Source organism: Xyrauchen texanus, chromosome 9 (genome assembly GCF_025860055.1).
Source record: "Xyrauchen texanus isolate HMW12.3.18 chromosome 9, RBS_HiC_50CHRs, whole genome shotgun sequence".
Classification (NCBI taxonomy): domain Eukaryota; kingdom Metazoa; phylum Chordata; class Actinopteri; order Cypriniformes; family Catostomidae; genus Xyrauchen; species Xyrauchen texanus.
In genome coordinates, this window is record NC_068284.1 from 15,881,631 (window position 1) to 15,908,218 (window position 26,588).

General features: G+C 38.5%; 1 protein-coding gene across 2 annotated transcripts in view; it reads left to right on the plus strand.

Moving 5' to 3' along the window:
* The window catches only part of pex5lb (peroxisomal biogenesis factor 5-like b), a 51,363-nt gene that overhangs the window by 18,401 nt on the left and 6,374 nt on the right, over positions 1-26,588 (plus strand). The window contains exons 2-11 of one of the 2 annotated variants that reach the window (XM_052133259.1): positions 3,151-3,243; positions 10,390-10,501; positions 11,389-11,601; positions 13,677-13,806; positions 14,773-14,863; positions 16,567-16,653; positions 21,841-21,960; positions 22,848-22,991; positions 24,392-24,462; positions 26,354-26,572. In XM_052133259.1, the coding sequence (XP_051989219.1) occupies positions 3,151-3,243; positions 10,390-10,501; positions 11,389-11,601; positions 13,677-13,806; positions 14,773-14,863; positions 16,567-16,653; positions 21,841-21,960; positions 22,848-22,991; positions 24,392-24,462; positions 26,354-26,572 (1,280 nt within the window). The remainder of the gene's footprint in view (positions 1-3,150; positions 3,244-10,389; positions 10,502-11,388; positions 11,602-13,676; positions 13,807-14,772; positions 14,864-16,566; positions 16,654-21,840; positions 21,961-22,847; positions 22,992-24,391; positions 24,463-26,353; positions 26,573-26,588) is intronic. The other variant, XM_052133260.1, reaches the window with a different exon arrangement.

Here is a 26,588-nt window from a genome sequence, read left to right on the forward strand (position 1 = left end):
ATACTTATTTTCCTCACTGTATATATATATATATATATATATATATATATATATATATATATATATATATATATATATATATACACTCACCTAAAGGATTATTAGGAACACCATACTAATACTGTGTTTGACCCCCTTTCGCCTTCAGAACTGCCTTAATTCTACATGGCATTGATTCAACAAGGTGCTGAAAGCATTCTTTAGAAATGTTGGCCCATATTGATAGGATAGCATCTTGCAGTTGATGGAGATTTGATCAAAGATGCTCTATTGAGTTGAGATCTGGTGACTGTGGGGGCCATTTTAGTACAGTGAACTCATTGTCATGTTCAAGAAACCAATCTGAAATGATTCGAGCTTTGTGACATGGTGCATTATCCTGCTGGAAGTAGCCATCAGAGGATGGGTACATGGTGGCCATAAAGGGATGGACATGGTCAGAAACAATGCTCAGGTAGGCCGTGGCATTTAAACGATGCCCAGTTGGCACTAAGGGGCCTAAAGTGTGCCAAGAAAACATCCCCCACACCATTACACCACCACCACCAGCCTGCACAGTGGTAACAAGGCATGATGGATCCATGTTCTCATTCTGTTTACGCCAAATTCTGACTCTACCATCTGAATGTCTCAACAGAAATCGAGACTCATCATATCAGGCAACATTTTTCCAGTCTTCAACTGTCCAACTATGGTGAGCTCTTGCAAATTGTAGCCTCTTTTTCCTATTTGTAGTGGAGATGAGTGGTACCCGGTGGGGTCTTCTGCTGTTGTAGCCCATCCGCCTCAAGGTTGTGCGTGTTGTGGCTTCACAAATGCTTTGCTGCATACCTCGGTTGTAACGAGAGGTTATTTCAGGCAAAGTTGCTCTTCTATCAGCTTGAATCAGTCGGCCCATTCTCCTCTGACCTCTAGCATCAACAAGGCATTTTCGCCCACAGGACTGCCGCATACTGGATGTTTTTCCCTTTTCACACCATTCTTTGTAAACCCTAGAAATGGTTGTGCGTGAAAATCCCAGTAACTGAGCAGATTGTGAAATACTCAGACCGGCCCATCTGGCACCAACAACCATGCCATGCTCAAAATTGCTTAAATCACCTTTCTTTCCCATTCTGACATTCAGTTTGGAGTTCAGGAGATTGTCTTGACCAGGACCACACCCCTAAATGCATTGAAGCAACTGCCATGTTGATTAGATAATTGCATTAATGAGAAATTGAACAGGTGTTCCTAATAATCCTTTAGGTGAGTGTGTATATATATATATATATATAACATCAATGATAAATTCTCTTAAAAATAAAATGTTCTAAGGTGGTGTCAATAGCATCATAATTAAAAACAATTGAGACTAAAATTAATAAAATCATGTCATTAAAGTTTGTTTTTTTTAAATAAAAATCTTTCACTGTCTTTGGAGAGTGTTACATGAACCATGTGAAAAAATACAGTACATTGTAAATACAATTTTTTTTAATAATTTTTTTATAATATCACTATTTGCACATTTGAGCAGCCTCTTCTTCCTCTGAACTTTGACCTTTGTAGTTCTATTCTAGAATTTTTTTTATTGTCAAAGTAATAATAAGAATAAGAATGCTCAATTCCCAATGCACCTATGTCCTTGTGTTGGCGTAGTGACTCGCCTCAATCCAGGTAGCGGAGGACGACTCTCATGGTCGGATCTTATTACGTGGCTTGTTATGTGGCGACATAGCGCTTGTGGAGGCTTCATCCCATCAACTGCGTCATCCACACACAACTTGCCACACGCCCCACCATGAGTGAAGCACATTATAGTGACCACGAGGAGGTTACCCCATGTGATTCTACCCTCCCAAGCAACCGGGCCAATTTGGTTGCTTAGGAGACCTGGCTGGAGTCACTCAACACACCCTGGATTCGAACTCACGACTCCAGGGGTTGTAGTCAGCGTCTTTACTCACTGAGCTACCCAGGCCCCAAAATAATAAGCTCTAAACATTGGCCTTGCAGTAAAGCATTTTTTTATTATTATTAACAATTTTTTATTGATCCCATGTACAAATTTAAACAAACAACACTAGAATACACGGAATACATTTTTAACAATTATGTGCCCCCACCCCTTCACACCCACCATCCAACATACATCCCAGTGGTCAAACATTCAATAACAACAGACACACATATAAACTAACAGTCCAAAGAAAATACTTGATGACATAACAAAAACAAATACAATTAACAAATATAAAGGAAAAGGGTTCCACATATAATTTTAATTAAACTCATCCCTCTCCACTGCTCCTCCCTGGCAACCTTCTAAGAAGGCCAAATAAGTGCCCCACATCTTCCCATATGCACCCAAACTGCCCAGCCATCAATGCGACATCTCTTCAAATGCCACCACTCTGCACAACTCAGTGCAACTTTCAAGAAATGAGGGTGCATCAGCCAACTACCATCCCCTTAGCATTACATGCCTGCCGATCATGTCTGCACTTATATAGCACCTTATTTAACCTTAGTGGTTACCAAAGTGCTTTACACTGTGTCCCATTCACACTCACTCATACACCAATGACGGCAGAACTGCCATGCATGATGCTGGCCTGCCATTGGGAGCAACAACCATCACGCTGGTAAGGACCCAGTTTTATATTTGTTTGCAGTCTGCAGTGTTAAACATTGCCAGTGAATTGCTTCCACTCCAGCTTGCTGTGTCCCAGTGGTGGCTTAAGTGCTTAGATCTGTCTGAATGGGGTGGGGACTGTTAAAAGCACAGTTGTAAGGCTTGTGTTTATGGACAACGTCTAGTCATTGCATCCCTGAATAGAGCAATGCTAGTTTAAATGGTGTACTACTCAATGTACTTTAGCATGTCCTTAGATCTGCATTGTTTTTGGCGACGATGAGTTGTTTTTGACAATTTATTTTTCTTATATCAAATATAATTTATTTATTTTGTGCTTTATAACTGATAGATGATGAGCATATTAATTATACACATTGTTTTGTGTCAGTTGGGTTAATTGCAGTTTTCTTCAACAAAAATGGCTTTAAAAGCGCAAATTTTAAGCCTCTAAATAATCATGGCTTTGTTTGAATTCCTGCAAGAATATGAACACAAACTGACACAATTCACTGTTGATTTCACTGTTGTAGGAGAAAGACTCTAGGGTGGTTGCTATGGTGCTGAAGGAGCTACCAAGTAAGGCATCCTCAGATGGAAAACCCCTGCTCACCGTGACAACCAAGGTGGGCTGATCACATACACCCACCAACAGGGTGCACCAAGCATCTTTTGAGTGACTGTGTGAAGTGATGTAAACCCAAGAGCTTGGTGCACTCTGCTTTGAATATTCGTTAGTGTTACACACATGAGCCATGTGTGTGGAAGTGCTTACTTGTTTCTAAAGCAAGCTGCTCTATGGGGTTCAGACTAGATGATGTCATAAAGTCCATTGGGACCACTCAGTATTTCACAATACAAACAAGAGCATTTGCTTTACATGAGAGCTGCACGGTGCTATCTACTTTACTCCCCATAAGCAGCTGCAGAATGTTCTGTTGCTTTACATTCATTTCTGTTTGTTGTTTTGCCTTTGAATCGCATGCACATTACCTATTTTATACCAAAGCCAGAGATGCATGTTGATGTTATTTAGTGTTTGTTCTCATGTAGGGAATAATGTGTTAGTACGAAGCAAATAAAAATTTATTTTATGGATGTTCTGGATTCTTGCTGAAATATGGGGTGGCACTGTTTTCCATGAATGCTTATATATTGTGGCACCACTTATCATCATAAAATGAAGTGTGGACATCATCTTTGGCTAATTATTAAAGGTTTAGCCCACTGTTTGAGGATTTTGTGATTTGGAAGGCTTGGTTCTATTCCATTGGGGACGTGGCAGAGAGCCATGGATTTCTCAATACATAGTGATAAGCTGCTCAATGGTGAATTTACTGCCAGTTACTGCTGAGAGCATGCTGTGTGAAAATGGGTTAACAAAGACTTGCTAGCTCATCCTGTACAAAGGAGGAAGTGTAAGTGAAAGTAATTGGTGAACTCTTGGACAATTCAAGCTGGAGTTAGAATACACAAAAGGCAAAATTGTAAGCAATCCACAACCTATTTAAAGGTGAAGTGTGTAATTTTTTCATTGTTAAAGATCCACTCTTTTTTTTATTTGTCATCTTGGACTTCCACCATAGACTATTTAGCAGAGACGGGCCACTTCTATTAAAATGAATGGGAGAAATTGGAATGTCCAATGGTCAATGGATGTAGAAAGGAAGTCCCACCTAACAGGTTAAAGAGCCAATCACATTTTAGATATAGACATCGTCAATTAACTCTTGAATGCGTATGCACATTAGTTATGCAAGCCAGGAAACTTGTGTTTTTTATCGTAATTTGAGGTAAAGAAGCACAATTTTACTGCTAATATATGTTCTTTGATCTTAATCTTGACTAACCGTTTTGGAGATTTCTGTCTTTCCCCGTTCAAGTAGATAGGAGATGCATATTCATGTCTGGAATTAGCTTCCTGGGAGCGTTCCAAAGATGGCTGCCAGTGGACTGACTTGCTAGAAAGACTTTGACTTCCACTGACACCTAGAGGGGTTGATGCAGCATCATTCAGATACAAAAGTATTCAGTTACCAATGCATTGTAGAAATTCAACAATTAATAAGCCATTTGTAGGTTTATTCCCCCCAAAAAGTAGACTTTCAAAAATGCTCTCCATTACCGCATACTTTGGGACACTATGATGATAGGTAACAAAACGTTTTCAAACAACAACGGATTAGTGTGTTAGTGACCTAAACCAATGGTGTGAGACTGGAACTATCTGTATACCAGTTGCAGAGGGGAAGTGTTCAGGAGACGTGTTTGAAAACAGTTCTTATTTTTGCACATCCATGTGGTGATGTTAGAAATTACACACTTCAAGTATATAGAAATGAAAGTGTGACTTTCAGATATGAAAAAGAAAATTAGCTGCGTTTCCACTATCGGGCCAAATGAGGGCATGCTAATGTGTGCTAGTTGTGTTCCCAATGTCACTTCCAGGGCTTCATCGTGCCTCCTCGGGGGTTCCTCTGGGCCAATGGCCTTTGTCCCACCAAATACCCTTGGGCCAAAGAAGGCCAACTGGGGATTGAGGCATGGCCAATGTCAAAGGCAGAGGTTTAAGCACCAAGATACTCATTCCCCAAGTTTTCACATCTAGCTATCAGCTTACCTCAACAGATCAATGGAGACTAGAGGATCATCAGTACTGGTCAGAAGACAAAATCAGGGCTCTTCTGAATATTTGGCCTGATGAAAATGTGAAACATCAGATCGACGGCATTTGCCAAAACTAAGATGTGATTAAGTATATTACAAACAGTAAAAAGTTCAAATCCGTGTTCATTTCGAGGGCTAGCTAGCCTTCAAAGTCTGATACCTCAGCTTGAGTTCCCTTCTGACTTGTAAAATAGGTGGGCTGTGTGACGTTGGCACCAGGGCGTGAATTAAGGACAGGTTTTAGGGCAACACTGTAAGGCTATTAGCCCGATGGTGGGAATGCAGGTCAAATTTTGTCTCACGGCTCGAGATCAGAGACTAATGGCCCCCGCTGACCAGTTGATAGACCTGGCTCACACTGGCCCGATAGTGGAAACGTGGCTATTGTTTCGTTTTTCTGGAGTGTTAAGATGGGTTTGGTACTTACAAGACCTAAGCAAGATGAAACTCGTGTGTTCTTTACATGGCGCCTTGACACTGTTACAAAATACATGGCTGATAGATTTATTCTCCTGTGTGCCCTCTATTTATTGATGATTTATGACCTCCATTATGAAGTGAGGAGCACTCGCGGTGCTGACCTGAGTCAAGGGCAATTCTTTTCTAATTTTGCGATTCTTGACAGCCACATATTTTACCATTGTATTATTTCTTATTGCCAGGTGCAAAGAAATTTATGTCATAACTTGCCAGACCACAGAGTGATTCATTATATATATATATATTGGTATTTTAAATAATAGCTGCAATATTTGAATGCAGTAACTGAAAACAAAACAAAATATTTACGGCAATATATTTATCATAATTATAATAATATTATAGTAAACATGACTATAGTAACCATGGTTTTACAAAAAATGCCAAGGTTAAACTATGGTTCTAAAATTTGTCTTTTTAGGCCTGTAAGTGTAAAAACAATATGACGTTTAAAAATGATTAAAAAAATTACCCATTACTGTATATGGGAATTTGCAAAAAAAAAAGAAGAAGAAAAAAGAAAGAAAAGATAAAAACATTTAAAGAGGTATTGATATTTGCGAAATTGGCCTTGATAGTACGTGGAAAAGAAATAAGTGGTATTGCCCATTCCTACCTGGAAATGCATTAGTCCTGACTGTCTACATCTTAAGTTTGTACAACTGAATCCATGGTTATTATTTTATCTACCACTACAATTCCTTCATACAGTGATGGTTCTCTGATTTTTATTCATGCTGTTCATGCATATGTCAATAAAGATTTAAAAGTGATCATCTCAAAGCATAAATCCATAATGCAATAAATGTTCACAGGTTAAAGGACCATAGATGACTTTAGACCTTGGAAGGTTTACTTTAAAGAATAACAATCCCAGTGCTTATTGTTTTATATTCTCACTGGAATAGACATATAATATGATGCAGCTTTTGTGGAGATAATCGTTTTTAGCAAACAATGCTAGGCAAAACAAAGGAAACATAAAGTCTATAAATATATTACGAAAAGTACTGGGTAAGCTATTTTGAAACTGTAGTTTGCCAGGATACAAGCTGCTTATAATTCAACTACAGTAATCTAGTCTCACGCAGCCAGACCTTTGATTAAAACGGCTAAAGGTCTGGGGTTAATTGCTGCTTAATGTGGCCCAGAATCGCCCACTAAGGAACATCCTCTCATCCTCTCTTCCACTAAGGAAGAGAGGATGAGCCGTCTAAATCAGAGGTTCTCAACGTTTTTCAATCCAAGACCCCCATTGTCAGAGAAAAAATTCGAAGGCTATTAGATATATAGCTAGGCTATTAGATATATCTATTATAATATATTTCCTTAAAACTTGTGATTCCAGAAATGTCTAGAACTGTATATTCTTCATAAAAAGCAAGCTGTTGAAGGGAGTTATTAAATATTTATAATTTTCATTAAGTTGAATTATAATAATTATATAAAAATGATAATAATCTATCAGAATTTAAGTAATTTTAAGAGATCATGATGCCCCCCTGGAAGTGTGCAAAATTGTACAATACAAATTGTACCGGCAACCTTTTATCTTTTGAGCAGCTCATTAAAATATATTATTGACTTTTCTTTACATACTGTACATGTTTGCAGTGGATAATGCTGAGAACCTAAAAATAGTTTGTTTATGAAGTTATTCTCACATTTTAAAGACAAATGTATTGTATTGCATATGAACAAATATACTGGTTAAAATTATATTATATAGACTATCACACAAAGTGACATTGCACTTCATTAAATTATATTAGGCATTTAATTTAAATTAAAATAAAAGCTTTTACATTTAGATAAATATATTTTTAAGCCTGTGTCTTATTGTAAACCAATATCAGTTAAATTACACAATAAATTCCATTGTTTTTCATTTGCGCAGCGTTTCTAAAAAATAGTTAGAAAGATGAATTAATATAATACCTGCAAATAATGATTGATTCTTTTTTCTTTTGATTTTCTCCCCTTTTCTCTCCAATTTGGAATGCTCAATTCCCAAATAGCTCTAAATCCTTGTGGTGGCGTAGTGACTCCAGGTGGTGGAGGATGAATCTCAGTTGCCTGAGCAACATCTTATCACATGGCTTGTTTTGCACATTACCGCGGAGATGTAGCGTGTGTGGAGGCTTCACGCTAATCTCCGCGGCATCCACGCACAACTCACCATGTGCCCCATGGAGAGCAAGAACCACATTATAGTGACCACGAGGAGGTTACCCCATGTGACTCTACCCTCCCTAGCAACCGGGCCAATTTGGTTGCTAAAGAATCCTGACTGGTGTCACTTAGCACGCAATAATGATCTATTCTTAAATATGAAAAGCTTAAACACTTCACAAAATGGTTATAGGAAGGGACGAATGCCTCCAAAACCACTTCTTTCATGGACTAGAAATTAACACTTAAAGTTCAATACAAGTAAAAAATTACAAATATGTCTAATTATTGCACACTAATTATCGTATACAGTATTCTTAATGCTTACTTTTTTTATTCAATAGTAGCGTATATTAATTTGTATTAGGATTCAATTATATTAAGCTTTCACTTTAAATGAATACAAAAAAAATTATATTTTAAATGAATAAGCCTGCTTTTTTTCTTGCTGTAGACCTATATGAATTGACTTACACATTGATATAACAGATGTTTCATATTTTTATCACATTCAGAATTTTTGTTTCCAGAAGTCCTCTTGAGCTCACACATCAGCTGTTGTGTTTCGTCTTGCTGTGTTTTAATGTTTTCATAATTGTACATTGATCCCTTTTGCTGTGTAAATCATGTGTTTTAATTCTTCATGATTTCATGTTGATCTTTTCTGCAGTGTAAATGTGTTTGAAAAGGGATTAATGGAAAGGAGGAGGCGAGAATCGGCTTGACAATATAAATAACAGTTTAACGAAGAACTTAACCAAAATGACAAACACAAAGGTGTCGGACAGCTGTCTGTACATCTCTCTCTGTCTCACTGCAGCTTCCAGTCGGCCTTTATCCCTCTCTGAGGCTTGATTAGGCTGATTAGGGGCCGGGTGTGTGGAATCACCATCTGGCCCGCCCTCCGCCCAGCCACAGCGTTTTAATTTTTCATATTTTTATAACAATTTCTTGTTATGCTGTTTAAATGTATTTAAATTCTGCATTTTGATGAGCGGCACCAATTAAGCATGCTTGGATTGGTTTGGTTTTGTCAACTCAAAACTAATCTAAGCCTGAGTTTGTTCAACTAGCTCATGGGTGTCCAAAGTCCGGCCCGTGGGCCATCTGCGGCCATTAGACTGCTCTGATGTGGTCCACGAGAGATTTTAGAAATAGCACAAAATTTGCTCCTCTATGAATAAATTATATGCAATTCATATTCTGGACACTGGATGTTGCAATGACGTACAACCACTATTCAAAAATGTAAATAAGTGAGTATAATAATTTGGATAAGACACATCAATGTTCCATTAAAAGTGTTTTTGGTCAGGGCATGGGAAGCTCAGTGACTAAAGATGCTGACTACCACCCCTGGAGTCGTGAGTTCGAATCCAGGGTGTGCTGAGTGACTTCAGCCAGGTCTCCTAAGCAACCAAATTGGCCCGGTTGCTAGGGAGGGTAGAGTCACATGGGGTAACCTCCTCATGATCGCTATAATGTGGTTCTCGCTCTCGGTGGGGCACGTGGTGAGTTGTGCGTGGATGCCGTGGAGGATAGCGTGAAGCCTCCGCTGTGATGCTCTCAAAAAAGTCACATGATAAGATGCGCGGATTGACGGTCCCAGACATGGAGGCAACTGAGATTCATCCTCCGCCACCTGGATTGAAGCGAGTAACTACGCCACCACGAGGACTTAGAGTGCATTGGGAATTAAGCATTCCAAATTGGGGAGAAAAAGGGGTCATTCTATTCTTTATTTACATGTAAGGCCTATACAAGCATACCATAGAGCACAAATTTTTATTAAAATGTTTATTAAAATTTGTATTGTATTAAAGTGTACAACATAAAGATTATAAATAGTGCCAATCTTGTAGCATCTAGCCCTTTTTTAATTATTACATATTTATTTCTGCATTTCGCCCCCAAACGAAAACGTTTGGACACCCCTGAACTAGCTTCATGTTACAGGCCCTAGGAAGCAGGAGCAATGCTGAAAACTAAACTGGCAATCTTTAGGAAATACAGTGACAGTTTTATCCTCAAAAACCTGGAAGCTTGTGAACTCTGTTTCCAGGTGGACAGATAAAAAATCCTGTGTGTTTTTACCCACAGTAGTTACATCAAACCAGCCAATCAGATTAGGATTTACTAATGTGAGAAAGCGTTTCCACTTTTGTGTGGAAAATTCATCAGTACATGGACTGTCAACCTACAAATTGCTTACTTATATTTGTAAGGAGATTTATGACACACATCAACATAAAAATGTCATTAATTCAAATCAGGGGACAGGGAACATGGACAAGACAAGAACTAGAAACAAGAACTTCAAAATAAAAAGAGAATGAAACCAAAATAGAAAATAGAAAAAAAAGAGTGATCTTCATTAATGTTAAAGCGGAGTAAGATGAATACAGTGTAATGGCTGTACTGTAAATGAAGTATGTTTGGTTTGTGTGTTATAGTTGTGTAGTGAGCAGCAAGAGAGCCGTCCGTTACTGAGTCCTTCCATCGATGACTTCCAGATTGAGAACAAGAGTGATGGAGCAGCTCGGCCAGTCACCTCCAACACAGCAGGTTCCTCATTTCATTACTGCTCTGTCATCTTTTACTCCTCTCTTTCTCATTCATCTTCCCAATCATTTTCTACTCTTCTGTCTCTTTGCTGTGAATGTGCTAAGCTTTCTATCCAAGAATGCAGGGCTACTTTCATCACATAATATAGTTATTAATTGATATTTGCTTTGCGGAAAAATGTAGATACTTCTTAGAATTTCCTTCAGTCAAAATTATTATATGTAAAGTATCAATTTAAAGGGATACTTCATTCAAAAAATTTGAATTCTCTCATCATTTACTCACCCTCATGCCATCCCAGATATGTACGACTTTCTTTGTTCTGCTGAACACAATCAAAGATTTTTAGAAGAATATCTCAGCTTTGTTGTATGGACATACAATGCGAGTGAATGGTGACCAGACTTTTATGCTCCTAAAAGCACATAAAGACAGCATAAAAGTCATTAATTAGACTCCAGTGGTTTAATATATGTCTTCATTATCTGAGTTGGCATCTAATGATGAAACAAATTTTTTGGGGGGGTGAACTATCCCTCTAATATTTGTGACTATTGCACATAATTTGGGTTAGGGGTTTGTTCCAAACTTTTCTAAATGATCAGACATAAGATTTTTGCCTTGTGGATAATAAAACAGGTGAAATAAATTCCCATAGTCTTACACTGAAGCAGGGACCTGAGCCAGATCTAGGGACCACAGTAACATAGGTAAGCACTTTTGACTAATGCTTAGCAACATATGCCCTCTTAGCAACCATCCAGAACACCCTAGCAACCACAAAGCAACACCTTGACAGCAAAAACAAGGGCTGGGTAAGCATCACTCACATTTTCCTCAGAAAATGTAAACGTCTAGTTGTTAATGCATTGTTCTATGTCCTCTAGTTTTGTCAACAACACTAGACCTGGTGGACTTGAGTGAACCATGTGAGAGGAGGTGGAACTGGGACAGACGGAGCCCCCGCGGGTCTTTTAGGAATGGTTTCTCTAAGAGCAGCCTCCGGAGGAAGAAGACTGATGAGACAGAGCTGATTCAAGTGGAGAAAGAGCCATCATCTCCCAGCCCCTCCATCCCTGAAAGAGCCAATTTAGATTCAGGTATAGCTCTTTGTTAAATATATTAAGTTTAGTTGTACATTATAGCAAGGTACCCAGGACTTCTTTTCATTGCATACTCATAATTACAGCAAAACAAGTGTAAGTGGAGTAGATGTAAAGAGAAGAATTTTACTGTCGTGGTGAAGTGTGTAATTTCTATGCCGCTGATGGCAGCAAACAGAAAAATAATATTTGTGCATTATCATAATTATTGTTTTTAGCAAAAATAATAACTATTCCTGCCCCAAACTCAATTGGCCCTTTTGCTCAAACAAAGAGTTTGAGCAAAGAGTTCTTTAAGTTGTCATTAACGGAAGTTGCGACTGACCACACTTCCATATTGCTATCTGTTTTTGAGTGAAACGGCTTATCAAACAAGAAAAAAATGTAGGGCGGTGACTTGATTTGATCTATCGGTTGTTGATTTGATTGTGAAAAGTACCGGAATGGAGGGGAAATCTGAATCCGAGTTTGCTGTCAACACAAACACATACATCTTTCACCGTGCTGCTCGAGCCAGAGCCGGTAACTGGGGAAATTACTGGAAAAAGCAGCAACCTCAAAACACTGATGATGAACCTGACAACATAAACATAGGAGCACATCACAGTTTTGCTTATGACGAGGCTGTAGCCGTTGAGAAATGACAGAGCAAAAGATCACAATATTTCAATGTTTTTAATCAAAATACACTAAATGTAAAGGGGAAAAAACATTTACTCATGCTGTACATCCCAAAATATCTGCTTTCAAAAATATGAATAATCTCTGGTGGCATCCGAGTCACATAGTATTCAGTAGTGATCGCCACAGCAATTTAGGTGTGAAACATACTTGAATTTTCTGTTATTCCTCCTCCTTCTAAATTTGCTGGCCCGTAACCAAGGATGTTTGGGTTAAGGAATGTGAGTTTTGGAGGAAAACAGCAGAAAATACACTGATTTACAGTATATACACTTAATTTTGAAAATGTAGGTAGATATTAGCTGAATATCTGAATTAGCTGCTTTGACAGCAGGTTTGTGTAATCTTTATGGGCAGGGTTAAAACTGACTAACCCTTACATACGTCAGCAGAGAAGAGTCAGTTATATCACCGGAGGATCAAGTTTATGAAGTCAATTTGTTTTTTTAAAATAGCAAAAATGCATAGATTAATCATTTAGACCAGTTACATGCATTATTAAAATATATAGGATCAATTTTGATTTCATACAGTGCTCTCAATTCTGGCTCACTTGTTTCCCCATTTGAAAGGATGATATTTGCATGAATATCTACCTACATTAACCTAGTTACCCTCAATATCAGCTGTATTTCCCTACTATGAACAAAATGAGTAATTCATAAAACCCTGCAACCCAATTTAATAAATAATCTATGAAAAGGCCTTCATTTTTTAAATTGCTTCAAGTGTACAGTTCTTTTAATCAATTTAAGAGGTGCATATGATTAAACTTACAGCTGATTTAATTCAGGCTCTCAGTGTAATTAGATTTTTACGCTTTGTTGTCTATTTTTTAATGTCATTGGCCACTCAGTCAGGAAGCAGTTACTTTAGCATCAGCACTCAAGTTTAGCATATTATTTAGTAAAATTTAGTGGATCTGCAATGTTGGAAAATTATGCAAATTGATTAATAATGGCACAAAACTGTGGCTCTCATGTCTCTGCTGCTCCACAGTAGAAATGTATGCATTTTCTATTTTAGCTCTGTTGTCTGTCTGAAGCTTACACTAGAGGAGGTTTTAAATGAAACACTACGCTGGCTTATCATAATCCTCTGGAAAGTATTAAACAACTTAATTTCCATTTGATTGCGCCTTAAACTACTGTAAGCTAAACGCATTGGCGTGTTTTCCCTGTTGAAATGAATTTATCATTGAGCAGCTTCTTTAATTACATGCGAGCTTCAGGCTGGTTGAGATAGGCTTGCCATATAAGCTATATCCTTATCTTCTGCTGGGTGGCTTTAATCTAACTTTTGAAATGTTGTTTCATTAAATAGCATAGAATGGATGACAGTCTGTCGATTTTGTTTCCCGTCATGCTGCACGCTAACCGTCCTGACTTCAGTGAGCAGCTCACACCTGGAGAAATGGGAGGAGGTGAACCTTCACCCAGCCCGTGCCTTGAATGGAGTGAGGAAGTGGAGATCTGAAAGGAAGAGGTGCACTTCCAACCATTCATCCAGTGAGCTTCTGTGGTAAGTTCAGCTTTGTCCCAATATTACATTTGTGCTTCTATTGAATAAGGGTGCTAACACACTACAGAAAGCTCTGGCAGAGCATGTGACAGATATGAATTTAGCGAATTGGAACTGGACCTGCCTTTCTGAAGTTGACTACATCAAAGTGGTCAACCTGGTCAAATAGTATAATTTTTCTGGGATTGTTGGTTGACCAACGAGACCAAGCGTTTTGGAGTCGTTGGCCAAACCAGGATCCAAAACACTTTTCAACAGGGTCTAGTGTGTAGGTGCCCTAAGATGTGGCCAGCCGAATTTCATAAGTCAACATATGACTTTTAACCAATTATATGCCATCTGGTTAGGTAGGGTGCTTTCACACTTGGTTCAATTGCTTGGATCGAACCGAGTTCGTTTCTTCCCCCCTTCCCGTATTTCCACTGGTCTCTGTTTACATCATATTGCAAGAGATGTGACGAATGTGAGCTGCGATTTATTTGGACACAAGCAGGTATGAAAAATGCATTATACCACAATAATTGCAATCGGGAGCCTGCAAAGACCCAAATCAACGTCATCAATAGTGGTTCACTTCCGTGATTTGGTACAATTGCGCTCATATCAACAGCAAATGGTACCATAGTTTACACGAACCATACCACCTTTTCAAGCACACCTTACCGCACCCGAGCAGCATTCACATCATCCAAACGAACTGAACTTTGATGTAATTCGAACCCGGGTGCGCATCAAAAGTGTTAGTGTGAAAGCACCCTAAGTTTAGGGGGGAATCCATGTGATTCCAGCAGTGGAGTTAAAGCATACATTGCTATAACAGTCCAATTTTAAGAGCATCATAATTCATCATGGATGTCAGATTGGATTATTTATTTCAGTATATTAATTCAGTTTTCTCTTGTGCATCAATGTCATTATTGCAGACATAACTAACAATGACCATCCATGGCATCTCTCCCTCTTCAGGTCTGCAGATTTTAAGACAAATTTCTCTAACAGACACAGTGCCCTGGAGCAGAGCATTAGCACAGAGTCAGACCCCGGACCCACCCCTCAGGTACAGAAGCACACTAATGATACTTAAATCTCATAAATCACTGTGAAAAAGACTACAGCAGTGTTCAATATTGATCAACATTTTCCTCACACTCTCAGAAAAATGTACCTGAGTATACTAAAAATGGTACAAACCCTTGTCACTGTGGTCTTTTGTGGGAACAGAATTGTTCCATTAGATACAGAAACAAATACTTGGGGGACTAGACTCCAAATAGTTTGGAGAGGTAGACTTCCTCTGGAGAGGCACATTTTTTTGTACCCATACATCTTTGTAACCTGCCAGATACAGTGTTACTAAAAGGCCTTCCATGTTTCTAAGGTGCAGTTGGAAAGGTACAAATTTGTTCTTTGAAGTAGGATTCAAAGGATTTGTTCCCTTTTTGTGGGAGCGCACCAAAAATACGTTTTTATTTGTCCGATTTCAGCTTTTAACTTCCTTTTTGTGCACAACAGGCTGGGCTTGTTTCTCAGATATATTAGTGAATATTAAAATGTAGAAATACTATATTAGTAATTCTAAATATATAATATTGCCCACAACCTTAAAGCTGCCTATTACTTGACAAAGTACTGTACCAAGTATAGGAATAATATGCAATGGCCCCAATATGTAGCTATTTGGAAACCTATGCCATACCTACAAATACTGTGAATGCCATTGCAATAGATAACAAAAATGTTCAACTCCATATTAATGAACTACTGACAAATGCCATCCCCAAGACTCTATTTGCATCAATTTGAACCTTTCCCTGTGACACTACTGATAATCACAGGCGTAATTTATGAGTGGGATGGGTGTGACATGTTTTTCCTTATTACTTCCTGAAACAAATATATAATATATACAATGACATGTTGTAACTTACAGCAGACTATCCTGAATCAAATGAGCCCAAACACAACATAATATGATAAGGAGATCTTGAAATATTCCCCAAAGAGTGTACATGGAAAGACGATGCACAGTGTGTGTGTGTGTGTGTGTGTGTGTGTGTGCGTGCGTGCATGTGTTTGTGCGCACATGCCCGAGGACTTTGGATGTGCAAACAGATATCCACATATGTGCTCATCTGAAGGATTTGGATGGTCCTGAGCACTTAATATTTCTTTATTTTGTACTCTAATCCATTTATTTCCAATGGCCGGTCACTTTAGGCTGGGAACACCACAGCTGTAACAAAATTACAAATATAGTTAAATAAAACCTATTACATTTTATGAAAATTATGTAAAAAAAAAAATTGTGTTCAGATGCCCTGTGTGAACAAAGTCATGCAATTTTATTCCAGCTGGATGAAATAAACTACAGTTTTCAGAAAAAAAAAAGAATGAATCAGTCAATTTTTACTGGAACACAATATAGGGGTTAAAGTGGACTGACTTAATACATCCACTAGCCTTGGGACCAGTTAGTTAAAAGTACTGGTAATTCCAAAATGGCTAAGAAAGTTATTTCTAAGAAAAGGTTCAGAATTATTTGTTTGCAGATACCCCTCGTTTTGGTATTCTGCAATTAAATTCATACATTTAAAAAGTCAAAATACTTTTGGTAGATACACATGCTAAACAAAATTATTATTGCCCATAACTTTAAAGTTGCAAATTCACCATGATCTGAGGACAAATTAGTGTTACCGAGTGGCTGTTTGACCTTGTCTGTGTGTGTGTGTGTGTGTTTGTGGCCATCTGTGTGCACAGCGGCAAAGGCCCCAGCTGGGCAGCGCTTTACTGGGTAGACAACAATCATTAGAGGAGGAGTTTGTGCGAGCCAAGGCAGCTGTGGAGGTGAGAGTCCCTACAATACACAAACACATATGCACGCACGCACGCACACACACACAAGAAAATCTCAGTTATTTATTCATTTGAAAAGTTTGGAGAAAGCTTTCTCTGCTGTCACACAAATCTTCTTACCTAAGGGCTTATTCACAATGTATCTGCCCACCTGGGAAGTGCAGTTTCTTGCATCTCGTAAGGCCAGTCTCACCCTGTATGTTAAGACTGCATAATTGGTGTATTTTTAGCTGAAGAGTGCAGCATCAACACAAATGACATCTCAAAGAGGCTGCTTTGTGATGATGTCAGCTCTTACCTCCCTAGCCTCACATCTAGAGATGCTTATTGGGCAGTAATATTCATAAGACATCCATTTTAAAGTGATTTGCTCAATAAAGGAAAGCGGTAAAAGCCAGAGAAGCTTTGGAGCTATATTTAAAAGGGATACTGAGATCCAGTCAATATTCTGCTGTAAACTGTCTGAAGTTTCCTACTATCAAATATTTGTTTGTTCTTCCAGCAACTATCAAAGTAACTAGTACAATGTAACTTTCAGAACACGGCTTCTAAGGCATCATATTCCTTAAAATAGTAAAGTTTAATATAAAAGTAGAATTCTTTATTTTATTTTGCATGAAGATGATGCAGTGGAAATTTGTCAGTGGAATTTTGTGGCGGTGGAGTCATATATTTCTGATCTGCCCATGTCGCCCATGCTTAAATGTTTAAACCATTTAATTTAGATGTTTGCACATAAAGCACATTTGTTGGGTTAACATTTGTTTTTCCACTGTAGGCATATTAATGATAATATAGATTAATTTATTGGTTACTGTAATAAATAGATTTTTAACGACTTCTAATAAAGTTGGAATCCATACAAAGTACAAAACGGAGGAATGCAGGCAATGTAAATTTTAATAGCAACATAATATTACACAAGTACACAACTTTTTTAATATTATATTGCTGTTAAACTTCAAGTATTTCTTGCTTTATTGCTTCCCCTTCTGAAACTATGAATCTGGACAGAATGTATGTAGGCTGTCTGTGCTACTAGGTGATTATTTATGTATAGATGAATGAGGTCCCTTGTGGTTTTTCATCTGCACAGCTCCTCTTCATCATGGTGACAGAAATGCTTGAAGGAAATGCAGACAATCTAGGAAAAGATTGATCATCCATATTCTTTTGGGCTGATAACAAAACTGTGGCAGACAAGCCTCTTGTTAATCAGAAAGGAGGAAGTGGGAACCAGGTTACCTACCACAAAGACTTTTAATAAACAAAACACAACATAAAACTTATTTTCATCAAAACTCAAAACATTGACGCACACACACACACACACACACACACACACACACACACACACACACACACACACACACACACACACACACACACACACACAGCGACTGCGTGTGCCTCTCTCTCTCTCTCGAACTGGCATCCTCAGCTCTGCTTTATTCCTCTCCCAGCTTATTGGGCTGATTCAGCGACAGTCTTGTGTAGAGGGAAAAGAGCAGTGTGAAGAGCACACATCCCTGGGGGGCACCAGTGTTGATTGTACATGTGCTGGAGGTGAATTTCCCCAGTCTCAAAAGCTGCTGCCTGTCTGTCAGAAAGCTGGTGATCCACTGACAGATAGAGCCGGGAACAGATAGCTGAGTTATATAGTCCATAGGAGAGCAGGTTTGGTGGTGTTAAAAGCCAAACTGAAGTCAACAAATAGTATTCTTGCATAAGTCCCTGGTCTGTCTAGATGTTGAAGTATGTAATGCAGTTCCATATTGACTGCATCTTCCACAGACCTCTTTGCTCTTATAAGCAAAATGTAGGGGATCCAGAAAGGGTTCAGTGATGTCCATCAGGTTGGCCAACACCAGTCTCTCAAATGACTTTATGACCACAGATGTCAGGGCGTTATTAAGTCCTTTGATCTTGGGTTTTTTGGGACAGGGGTGATTGTGGAGTGTTTCAAGCGGCAGGGAACTTTACACTGCTCCAGTGATCTGTTGAAGATTTGTGTGAAGATGGGGGCCAGCTGGTCAGTAAAAGAGTTTAGATAAGTGGGTGAAATAACATTTGGGCTCTTTGCTTTTCTTGTCTTCTGTTTCCAAAAGACCCAGCACACATCATCTTCACAGATCTTAAGTGCATGTTAAGTAGCAGGAAAGGGGAGGAGGGTGTTGGCAGGAGGTGTAAATGTTTGTGTGCTGTGAAGGTCGGCGCGGGTGTGGGGTTGTGTGACTGGGTTTTTGAATTTACAGTATAACACATTCAGGTCATCAGCCAGTTGTTAATTCCCTACAGTGTTGGGGGATGGTGTCTTGTAGTTGGTAAAATCTTTCAGGCCTCTCCACATTGATGCAGGGTCGTTAGCTGAAAACATTTTTTTAAACTTTTCAGAATAGCTTTTTTAGCCACTCTAATCTGCGTTTTCAGTCTGTAATTGGCCTGATGGTACACGATTTTATCCCCACTTCTGTAAGCATCTTCTTTGGCCTGACGAAGTTGCCTTAGTTTTGCTGTGTCGTTGTTGTATGTTAAATAAGTCCTAGTAGGAATGCACATATCTTCACAGACACTGATATATGATGTCATAGTATCTGTGAGCTCATCCAGGTTAGTGGCTGCAACTTCAAAAACACTCCAATCAGTGCAGTCAAAGCAGGCTTGTAGTTCCAGCTCTGCTTCATTGGTCTATCTTTTTTACAGTCTTTACTACAGGTCTATCTGATTTTAGTTTCTGCCTGTAGGTCAGAAGAAGTTGAACCAAACAGTGATCAGGGAGTCCTAAAGGTGGACGTGGGACAGAGCAATATGCAGTTTTTGTTTTGTTGTGTAGCAATGATCCAGTGTATTTATGTCTCTGGTGGGGAATGTAATGTGCTGTCTGTATTTGGGCAGTTCATGTGTGAGATTTGCCTTGTTAAAATCTCCAAGAATAATAATAAGTGAGTCCAGGTGTTGCTCCGTGCCTGTAAATACACGAGGAAAACTCCCATGGCAAGTAGAAAAGCTTACAGTTTATGAAGAGCACCTCTAAATTAGAACAGCACATCTTCTTCAGCATTGTTACATCTGTACACCAACATTTGTTAATGTAAAACCATGTTCCACTGTCTCTTGTTTTCTCCGTTAACTCAGTGAAGCACAAAGCAGCAGAATTTGAAAAGTCCTTATTTTTTGCAGGTGAGGCAAAGTCATTTGTCTGTTTTGTTATTAAGAGAGCGCAGATTCACTCGATGGATGCTTGTCAGAGCATGACCAGCGCGCCGACTCGCTTTCCACATTTGCGTCTTTTAGCACACTTGTACAGCACCGCGTCTCCTCCGATTAAAATATCCAACAGTACATCCGAATAATCAAAAAACTTTAAAAGATTGTCTGGCGTGTACTGCTGAATATTCAGCAACTCGTCTCTGATAATACTGATCAGATATAAATGACTAAATACAGGACAAACAAAAAAAAACAGCAAAAGATCTTGAGAGCTCCATACCGAGGTGGCCATCCGTGGTGCCATTTTAGTCATTAATCCTGATGTTATCCTAATAATGTGAAAGTTTTGAGTGAAGAAAGCTGATTGCACTCATTCATTCAGGTAATTTTTCATTTGTCAAGACCAGTGTAGCCTTTGAGGAATTTAGACAGTCTACAGACCTACTGACATTGAGACCATTACTGTATGTCAGATTATATGAGATTATGGTAATTAATTTCACTCAAGGGAAATGGCTAACTGTTACTCATACTATACCTTTATTGCACGGCTCAGTGAAATACATGATTCTGATCAGTCAATCGTGTCATTCTGTGGTCATATATTTTTTATAATTGACCAGTCTCAGGCAACTGCTTTCATTGATAGCTATGCTAGTTTCATAACCCCTTTCACCATTGGTCTCCTTCTTCTTACATGATAAATCATTTCAAATTAACTCAAATGGACATTTCATCTAAATTTTTATTTATTTATTTATTTTGTAGCTGTGTAAAAAGTAGGATAATTACAGTCAGTTTGTCAGTAAAGCAAAATAAACTTCTTTAGGATGATATCAGGGTGACCTCCTCTTCGCAGTGGGGTCCTTATCACTCTGTCAGGGTTATTTTAAACGATGAACTTGAGATTGCTTATTATGCCTTATTTTACTATCTATTTTATCCAAACAGGTTTAAGACAAAACTATTTGTCAGTTAATATATTAATATGAATAAACTACAGGTAATATTCACATCAACCATCAGAATGGGGAAAAAATGTGATCTCAGTTATTTTGACCGCAGCATGTTTGTTTGTGCCAGATGGACTGGTTTGAGTATATCTGTAACTGCTGATCTCCTGGGATTTTCACACACAACAGTCTCTAGAGTTTACTCAGAATGGTGACAAAAACAAAAAACATCCAGTGAGTGGCAGTTCTGTGGATGGAAACGTCTTGTTGATGAGAGAGTTCAACAGAGAATGTCCAGACCGTTTCGAGCTGACAAAGTCTACGGATGGGGTTCAACAGCAGAAGACCATCTGGCTCTTTATTAGACCATAGTGTTCCTAATAAAGTGCTCAGTGAGAGTATATGCATACACATTCAAATGCATGCACACACATATAATAATAATACTTTCCCCTTGAGGTCTACGGTCAATGATGTAATGTAACTGGACTCTGCTCGGACTTAGAGCTATAATAACCATCTGATCTGACACGTAGAACTCAGTGAATAAATTCAGACACACGTTATATACTGATAAAGCTGACCTGTCAGATTGATTTGTACTAGATACTGTATGAAATCTGAGAGGTGTGTCATTGTAATCTAATTATAAATGTGCTTCTTGCATATGACATTCAAGTAGCTCCATAACAAGATAAGTATGGCTCTGACCTTTTGACATTGCGGCTCATCGCAGCTTTTATAAATAAAAAACAATATGTCCGCATAAAAATGGAGCACCTAATTAAAATGGAAAAACACAAATCCAGCAGTTTAAATGCTGTAAAGTGTTTCCTCAGTTTTCCAAGCTGGGTGGGTTACGGTATTGTTAAAGCTGTGCGAATACGCAGTATATTTGTGAAAACTGGAATCTTTACAATAAACCTTCTTTAAACATAAAAATGGTGGGCCTCATTTTGTGTTATATGTCAATATTTGTTTGTTTTCTAAAGGGCTGTGTAACTGTCTCCCACAGTCAGACACTGAGTTCTGGGATAAAATGCAGGCTGAGTGGGAGGAGCTTGTAAGACGGAACTGGCTGGACAACACTGACAGTGAAGGACTGGTTCCACTTAACTTCTCACCGACTGAGAAGGTATCTCATCCAATCAGAACACTCTACATTATGCTGTGGTCAATCAGAAGAATTAACACTTTGACGGTATTATGTTAGTCAAGACACTATAACATGAAAAGAGATTGTCAATCATTAAGGAGAGGGTTAGCAGAATGTCGCCCTATCATAAATGCTCTGAATATTGTTAACCAATCAAAGGTTGAATATAGTTTCATAATGACTGCTTTCAGATTCTCAGTATTGCGTTTTCTATGATGACAGAAGTGATAAAGTGGTAGATTATCACTTCAAAGGTTATGGACTCCAGATGTCACATAATGCTCTCTTTCATCTAAAATTCTCTCTCATGTTCCATAATTGTGTGGTTCCAAACAGATAGCAGAGAATATGCAGATAAAAATGACTTCTAAAGCCTATGATGTAGTTCTATCAGAAAAACAGCCTGATTAATCAAAACCTGTTAGCATTGACATTGATTAGCACATTTTTGTACATGCAGTTTGTTATGTGATCAATGTTTGGAACCACTCAAAAACTGCACTCAGTCATTAATGCTCAGACTCTTCATTTGAGAACAGAGTGGGTGTTTATAAGGTCATAAGGTGTTCATAACAAGATTTTTACATTTTCAGAAGAAAATGCTGTTTTGCGGTGGTGTTCTGTATGGTTTCCAGGGCCTTGCTATGATTGCTAGTGTATTGCTAGGTAGTTTCTAGGATGTTCTGGGTGGTTGCTTACTGGTTCAAGTAAAAAGAGCTCACCTCCTCTATGATATTCTGGTCCTTAGATATGTCTCAGATCACTCCTTTAGTGCAAGTCAATTGGAGTTTTTCGTAAGAGAGTCCCTCACTTAAATACTCGCTTAAAAAATGGCTGTGTTTGTTCTTTGGTTCTGTTGCTTGCAGGGTTACTACTTCCACACCAATAACCCCTATAAAGAGTCTGTCAATGCCTTTGAGGAGGGACTGCAGAGGTGCAGAGATGGGGATCTGAACAGCGCTGTATTGCTGCTGGAGGCGGCCATCTTACAGGACCCTCAGGATTCAGAGGTAAAAACCTCTACAACAAAACTCAAACACACTCTTCCCTCCAGTTTCTTGCCAGCCCATTTGTTGAGCATGATTTCCAGGCCTGGAAAAGTCATTGAAATGAGTTGAATCTTAAGTAATATAATCATTTTTAAATGTATTAATGTTACTAATCATTAGTTTTATTAAATAAAATGTTGGATGTATCCTTTTGTGGAAATGGCAATGTAATAACAAATTGACTATTTTACCCAAAATTTATGTGTGCTTTGTATTTGTATGTTTATTAAATTATTGTGTTGTTAGCTTAGCAACATGCTAATGTTGCAATTGTGAGTAGAGCACTGAAATATATGGATAAAAAAAAATTATCAATTTAATTACAAATGTACTATTTTATCCAACACAAAAAAATATATTTTAGCCTATTTTTAAGATGTATCCATTTCAATTGAATAACACATTTCCATCTAATTGAATTGATGTAATCCATCTAATTGAATTGATGAAAATGTAATTAACAAAACTTTAAAAATGATTTATACATTTTATTTAGATAAAGATTAGGCAATTATATTAGATGGAAATTTGATATTCAATTTAAATGGATACATCTTAAAAATAGGTTAAAATATTTTTTTGAGTGAATATATATGTGTGCTATGTATTTGTGTGCTTATTAGTATTTTGTTGTTTAAAAGTTTAAAAATCTAGTGGGTGGGACGTGTCACCCTCAATGTCAATGGCACTGGCTATAAGTGTGGTTGAGTTGCTGCCTATGTTCCAAATCAGTCATTTATTAGGGTTCCATCTCGTAAGGATGCTGCATTAGAAGACAGCTGCCTATGTAGACAGCAGTAGACAGCAAAGCAGCTCACTAGGTTTTGGGACAGAGCTATTAATTCCTGTTCAACTCAGTTTACTCAGTATCTTATGTTTCCTCACCTCCTTATGATAGATAAGGAAACAGATTATATAAGTGACCAACTTATTTGTTTTATCGCTTAAAGACACGGCAAATCAATTTTCTTCCTATCCAGCCTTCTTTATATCTCATTTATGTCCAGTCATCACTGTCGAAAATGTAATGAAATTTCCCATGTTTTATGAGCCAAGGCGGTGGCAGACAGATGGTGTAAACCTCTGGGATGGCTTATGAATTTGATCCTGTTTAACTCTAATCAAAACCATAGTAGAGTCCATTGTCAACATCCCCTGAGTGGCATGCAATTAATCACACTGGCCAAGTACATTAAGCGAGGCAACATCAATATGTTTCATACAGCTGGCAGTCCCAGTAATTGAACGTCATTTTTATAGAGCCCTTCGAGCTGTTTATGCTCAGCCTTTTCATTTCTGCTTTGCTCTTATAACTCTAATGTTTGTTTCAAATTGTAGTATTTTTTTTTTCTTGTTCAAAGGCTTGGCTGGTTTTGGGGACCACACAAGCAGAGAATGAGAATGAGCAGGCAGCCATTGTTTGTCTTCAGAGGTGAGTAGACATTCATGAGGGCATTGCGATTTATGCTGGTGTCTGATGTTTGCCAGAGGGGCATTAATGCTCTGTTCTATTAGTGTAGATGATGTTGCAAATACAGCATTTGAATGCCCTTTTGTGGGGGATTACACGTCTTACAGACACTCAGATAAATCTGAAGCATCTTAAGAAGGACAGCGCATTCAGATTCCTCACAAAATCCACTAATCACTGAATCATCTGTACAAATAGTCACATTGTGTTTAACACACCCTTGTCTATATAAAGGATGGTTTTCTATACTGAAAACCATCCAGACGCAGTGACACAATTTCCAGTCTGCACAGTTGAAAAAGTATTCAGCCCCAACCCCTTTTCATTCCACGTTTTTTAATTTTTTATTTTTTTGCTTAAAGGTGCTCTATGTAATATTTTTACTGTACTAAATCGTAAAATGACCATCATGTGTCATTAGAGAATTAGGAAACATGCGAAGTTGAAATACTGGCTTCTCCGATAACAATGCTGCAGCCAGTATATTCTACTTTGAAGTTTCCATTCCGGGCTGGAATTTCTGTTTACCTTTTGGCCTGTGTGATCCCGCACACTGCCCACTCACCAATAGTATTTCGACACCGCCGGGTTGCCAGATTTGAACAAGTTGCAGGCAAACAACACTGTGTACTGCATCCATGGAAGCCAGCAAACGAACTGGATCAGAGATAACAGATTCCACCCGAACTGAACAGCCTCACCATCCGTCTAAAAATCACCTTGACCAGAGGTGTACTAAAATAAGGATAAATATGGGAGATGCCTTTGGAAGATGGAGACAGCTTAAAGCCCAAAAATCCTTTAAAACAGATGCTGAGTTGGCTAATTTGAATATCCTCATTCTGGCAACCCGCATGAGCTTTGAGTCAGGGGTGGGGAAGACAACTCCAATATTTTGAATTTGGACTGCAGTACCCATTTCAAACACTTGTTGTCAATCTTACATATAGCACCTTTAAGCTGTACCAGGTTAATTAAGTCAGTATATACAGTATATATTGTATATATATATATATATATATATATATATATATATGCACAGTATACACTCTTAGGGAGTTTTCAGATTTCTGCCTTAAAACCCTCCATAAATTGGCCCCATTTACTTTAATTGTAAGTGCGTCACTGTAACCTGTTTATTTTTTTTTTTTTGTGGTAATCAAAATTATGCCACAAAATGCTGTCGATTGAGCTTAAATGATAAATTGTCTACACTTATATAGCACCTTTTTAACCTTAGAGGTTACCAAAGCACTTTACACCGTGTTCCATTCACACACACTCATACACCAATGATGGTAGAGCTGCCATGCAAGGCGCTAGTCTGCCATTGGAAGCAACTTGGGGTTCAGTGTCTTGCTCAAGGACACTTCGACATGTGGAGTCATGTGGGCCGGGAATCGAACTGCCAACCCTGTGATTAGCGGCCGACCCACTCTTAACAGGAAGCTCAACTTGTATTGAACCCGGAATAGTCTTCATTAAAGCTGAAGTATGTAATTTCTGCGACACTAGAACCACCGAATAGAATTGCAAAAATAAACAATGTTTTCGAAACAGTTTTCCGAATACACCCCTCGTCTGTTGTTGTTCAAACAGTCAGATAGCCAGGTCTAAGTGGGTTGCTCTAAAGAAAAACAGGAATTTTTATACCACACAGGCAGTCGTCTCTGCACATTAAGCTGGGATAGAAGAAAGTATTTTAACTCTGAAAAAGTGATATACTTGGAAAAAAAGCTGATACTTCAGCTTTAACTTTCTCTCATTCATAAAATGTCTTTGTCTCATTGTCCTTCACCTTTCTCGCTCACTTCGTTTTGCATGTTGTGTCCATCTGTCCTCGTTCAAATAGATGTTTGGAGCTGCACCCAAATAATCTGAAGGCACTGATGGCTCTGGCAGTGAGCCTGACCAACACAGGACAGCAGCCTGAAGCCTGTGAGGCTCTCCACCGCTGGATCAGATACAACCCCAGATATAGACATCTGTTGCAAGACCGCAGCCCTCTAGACGGCTCCCCACTACCCTGCCGCAGAGGCTCCTCCATCTCCCCTATCTCCACTCTCGGATGGTACAGTCCACTTTGC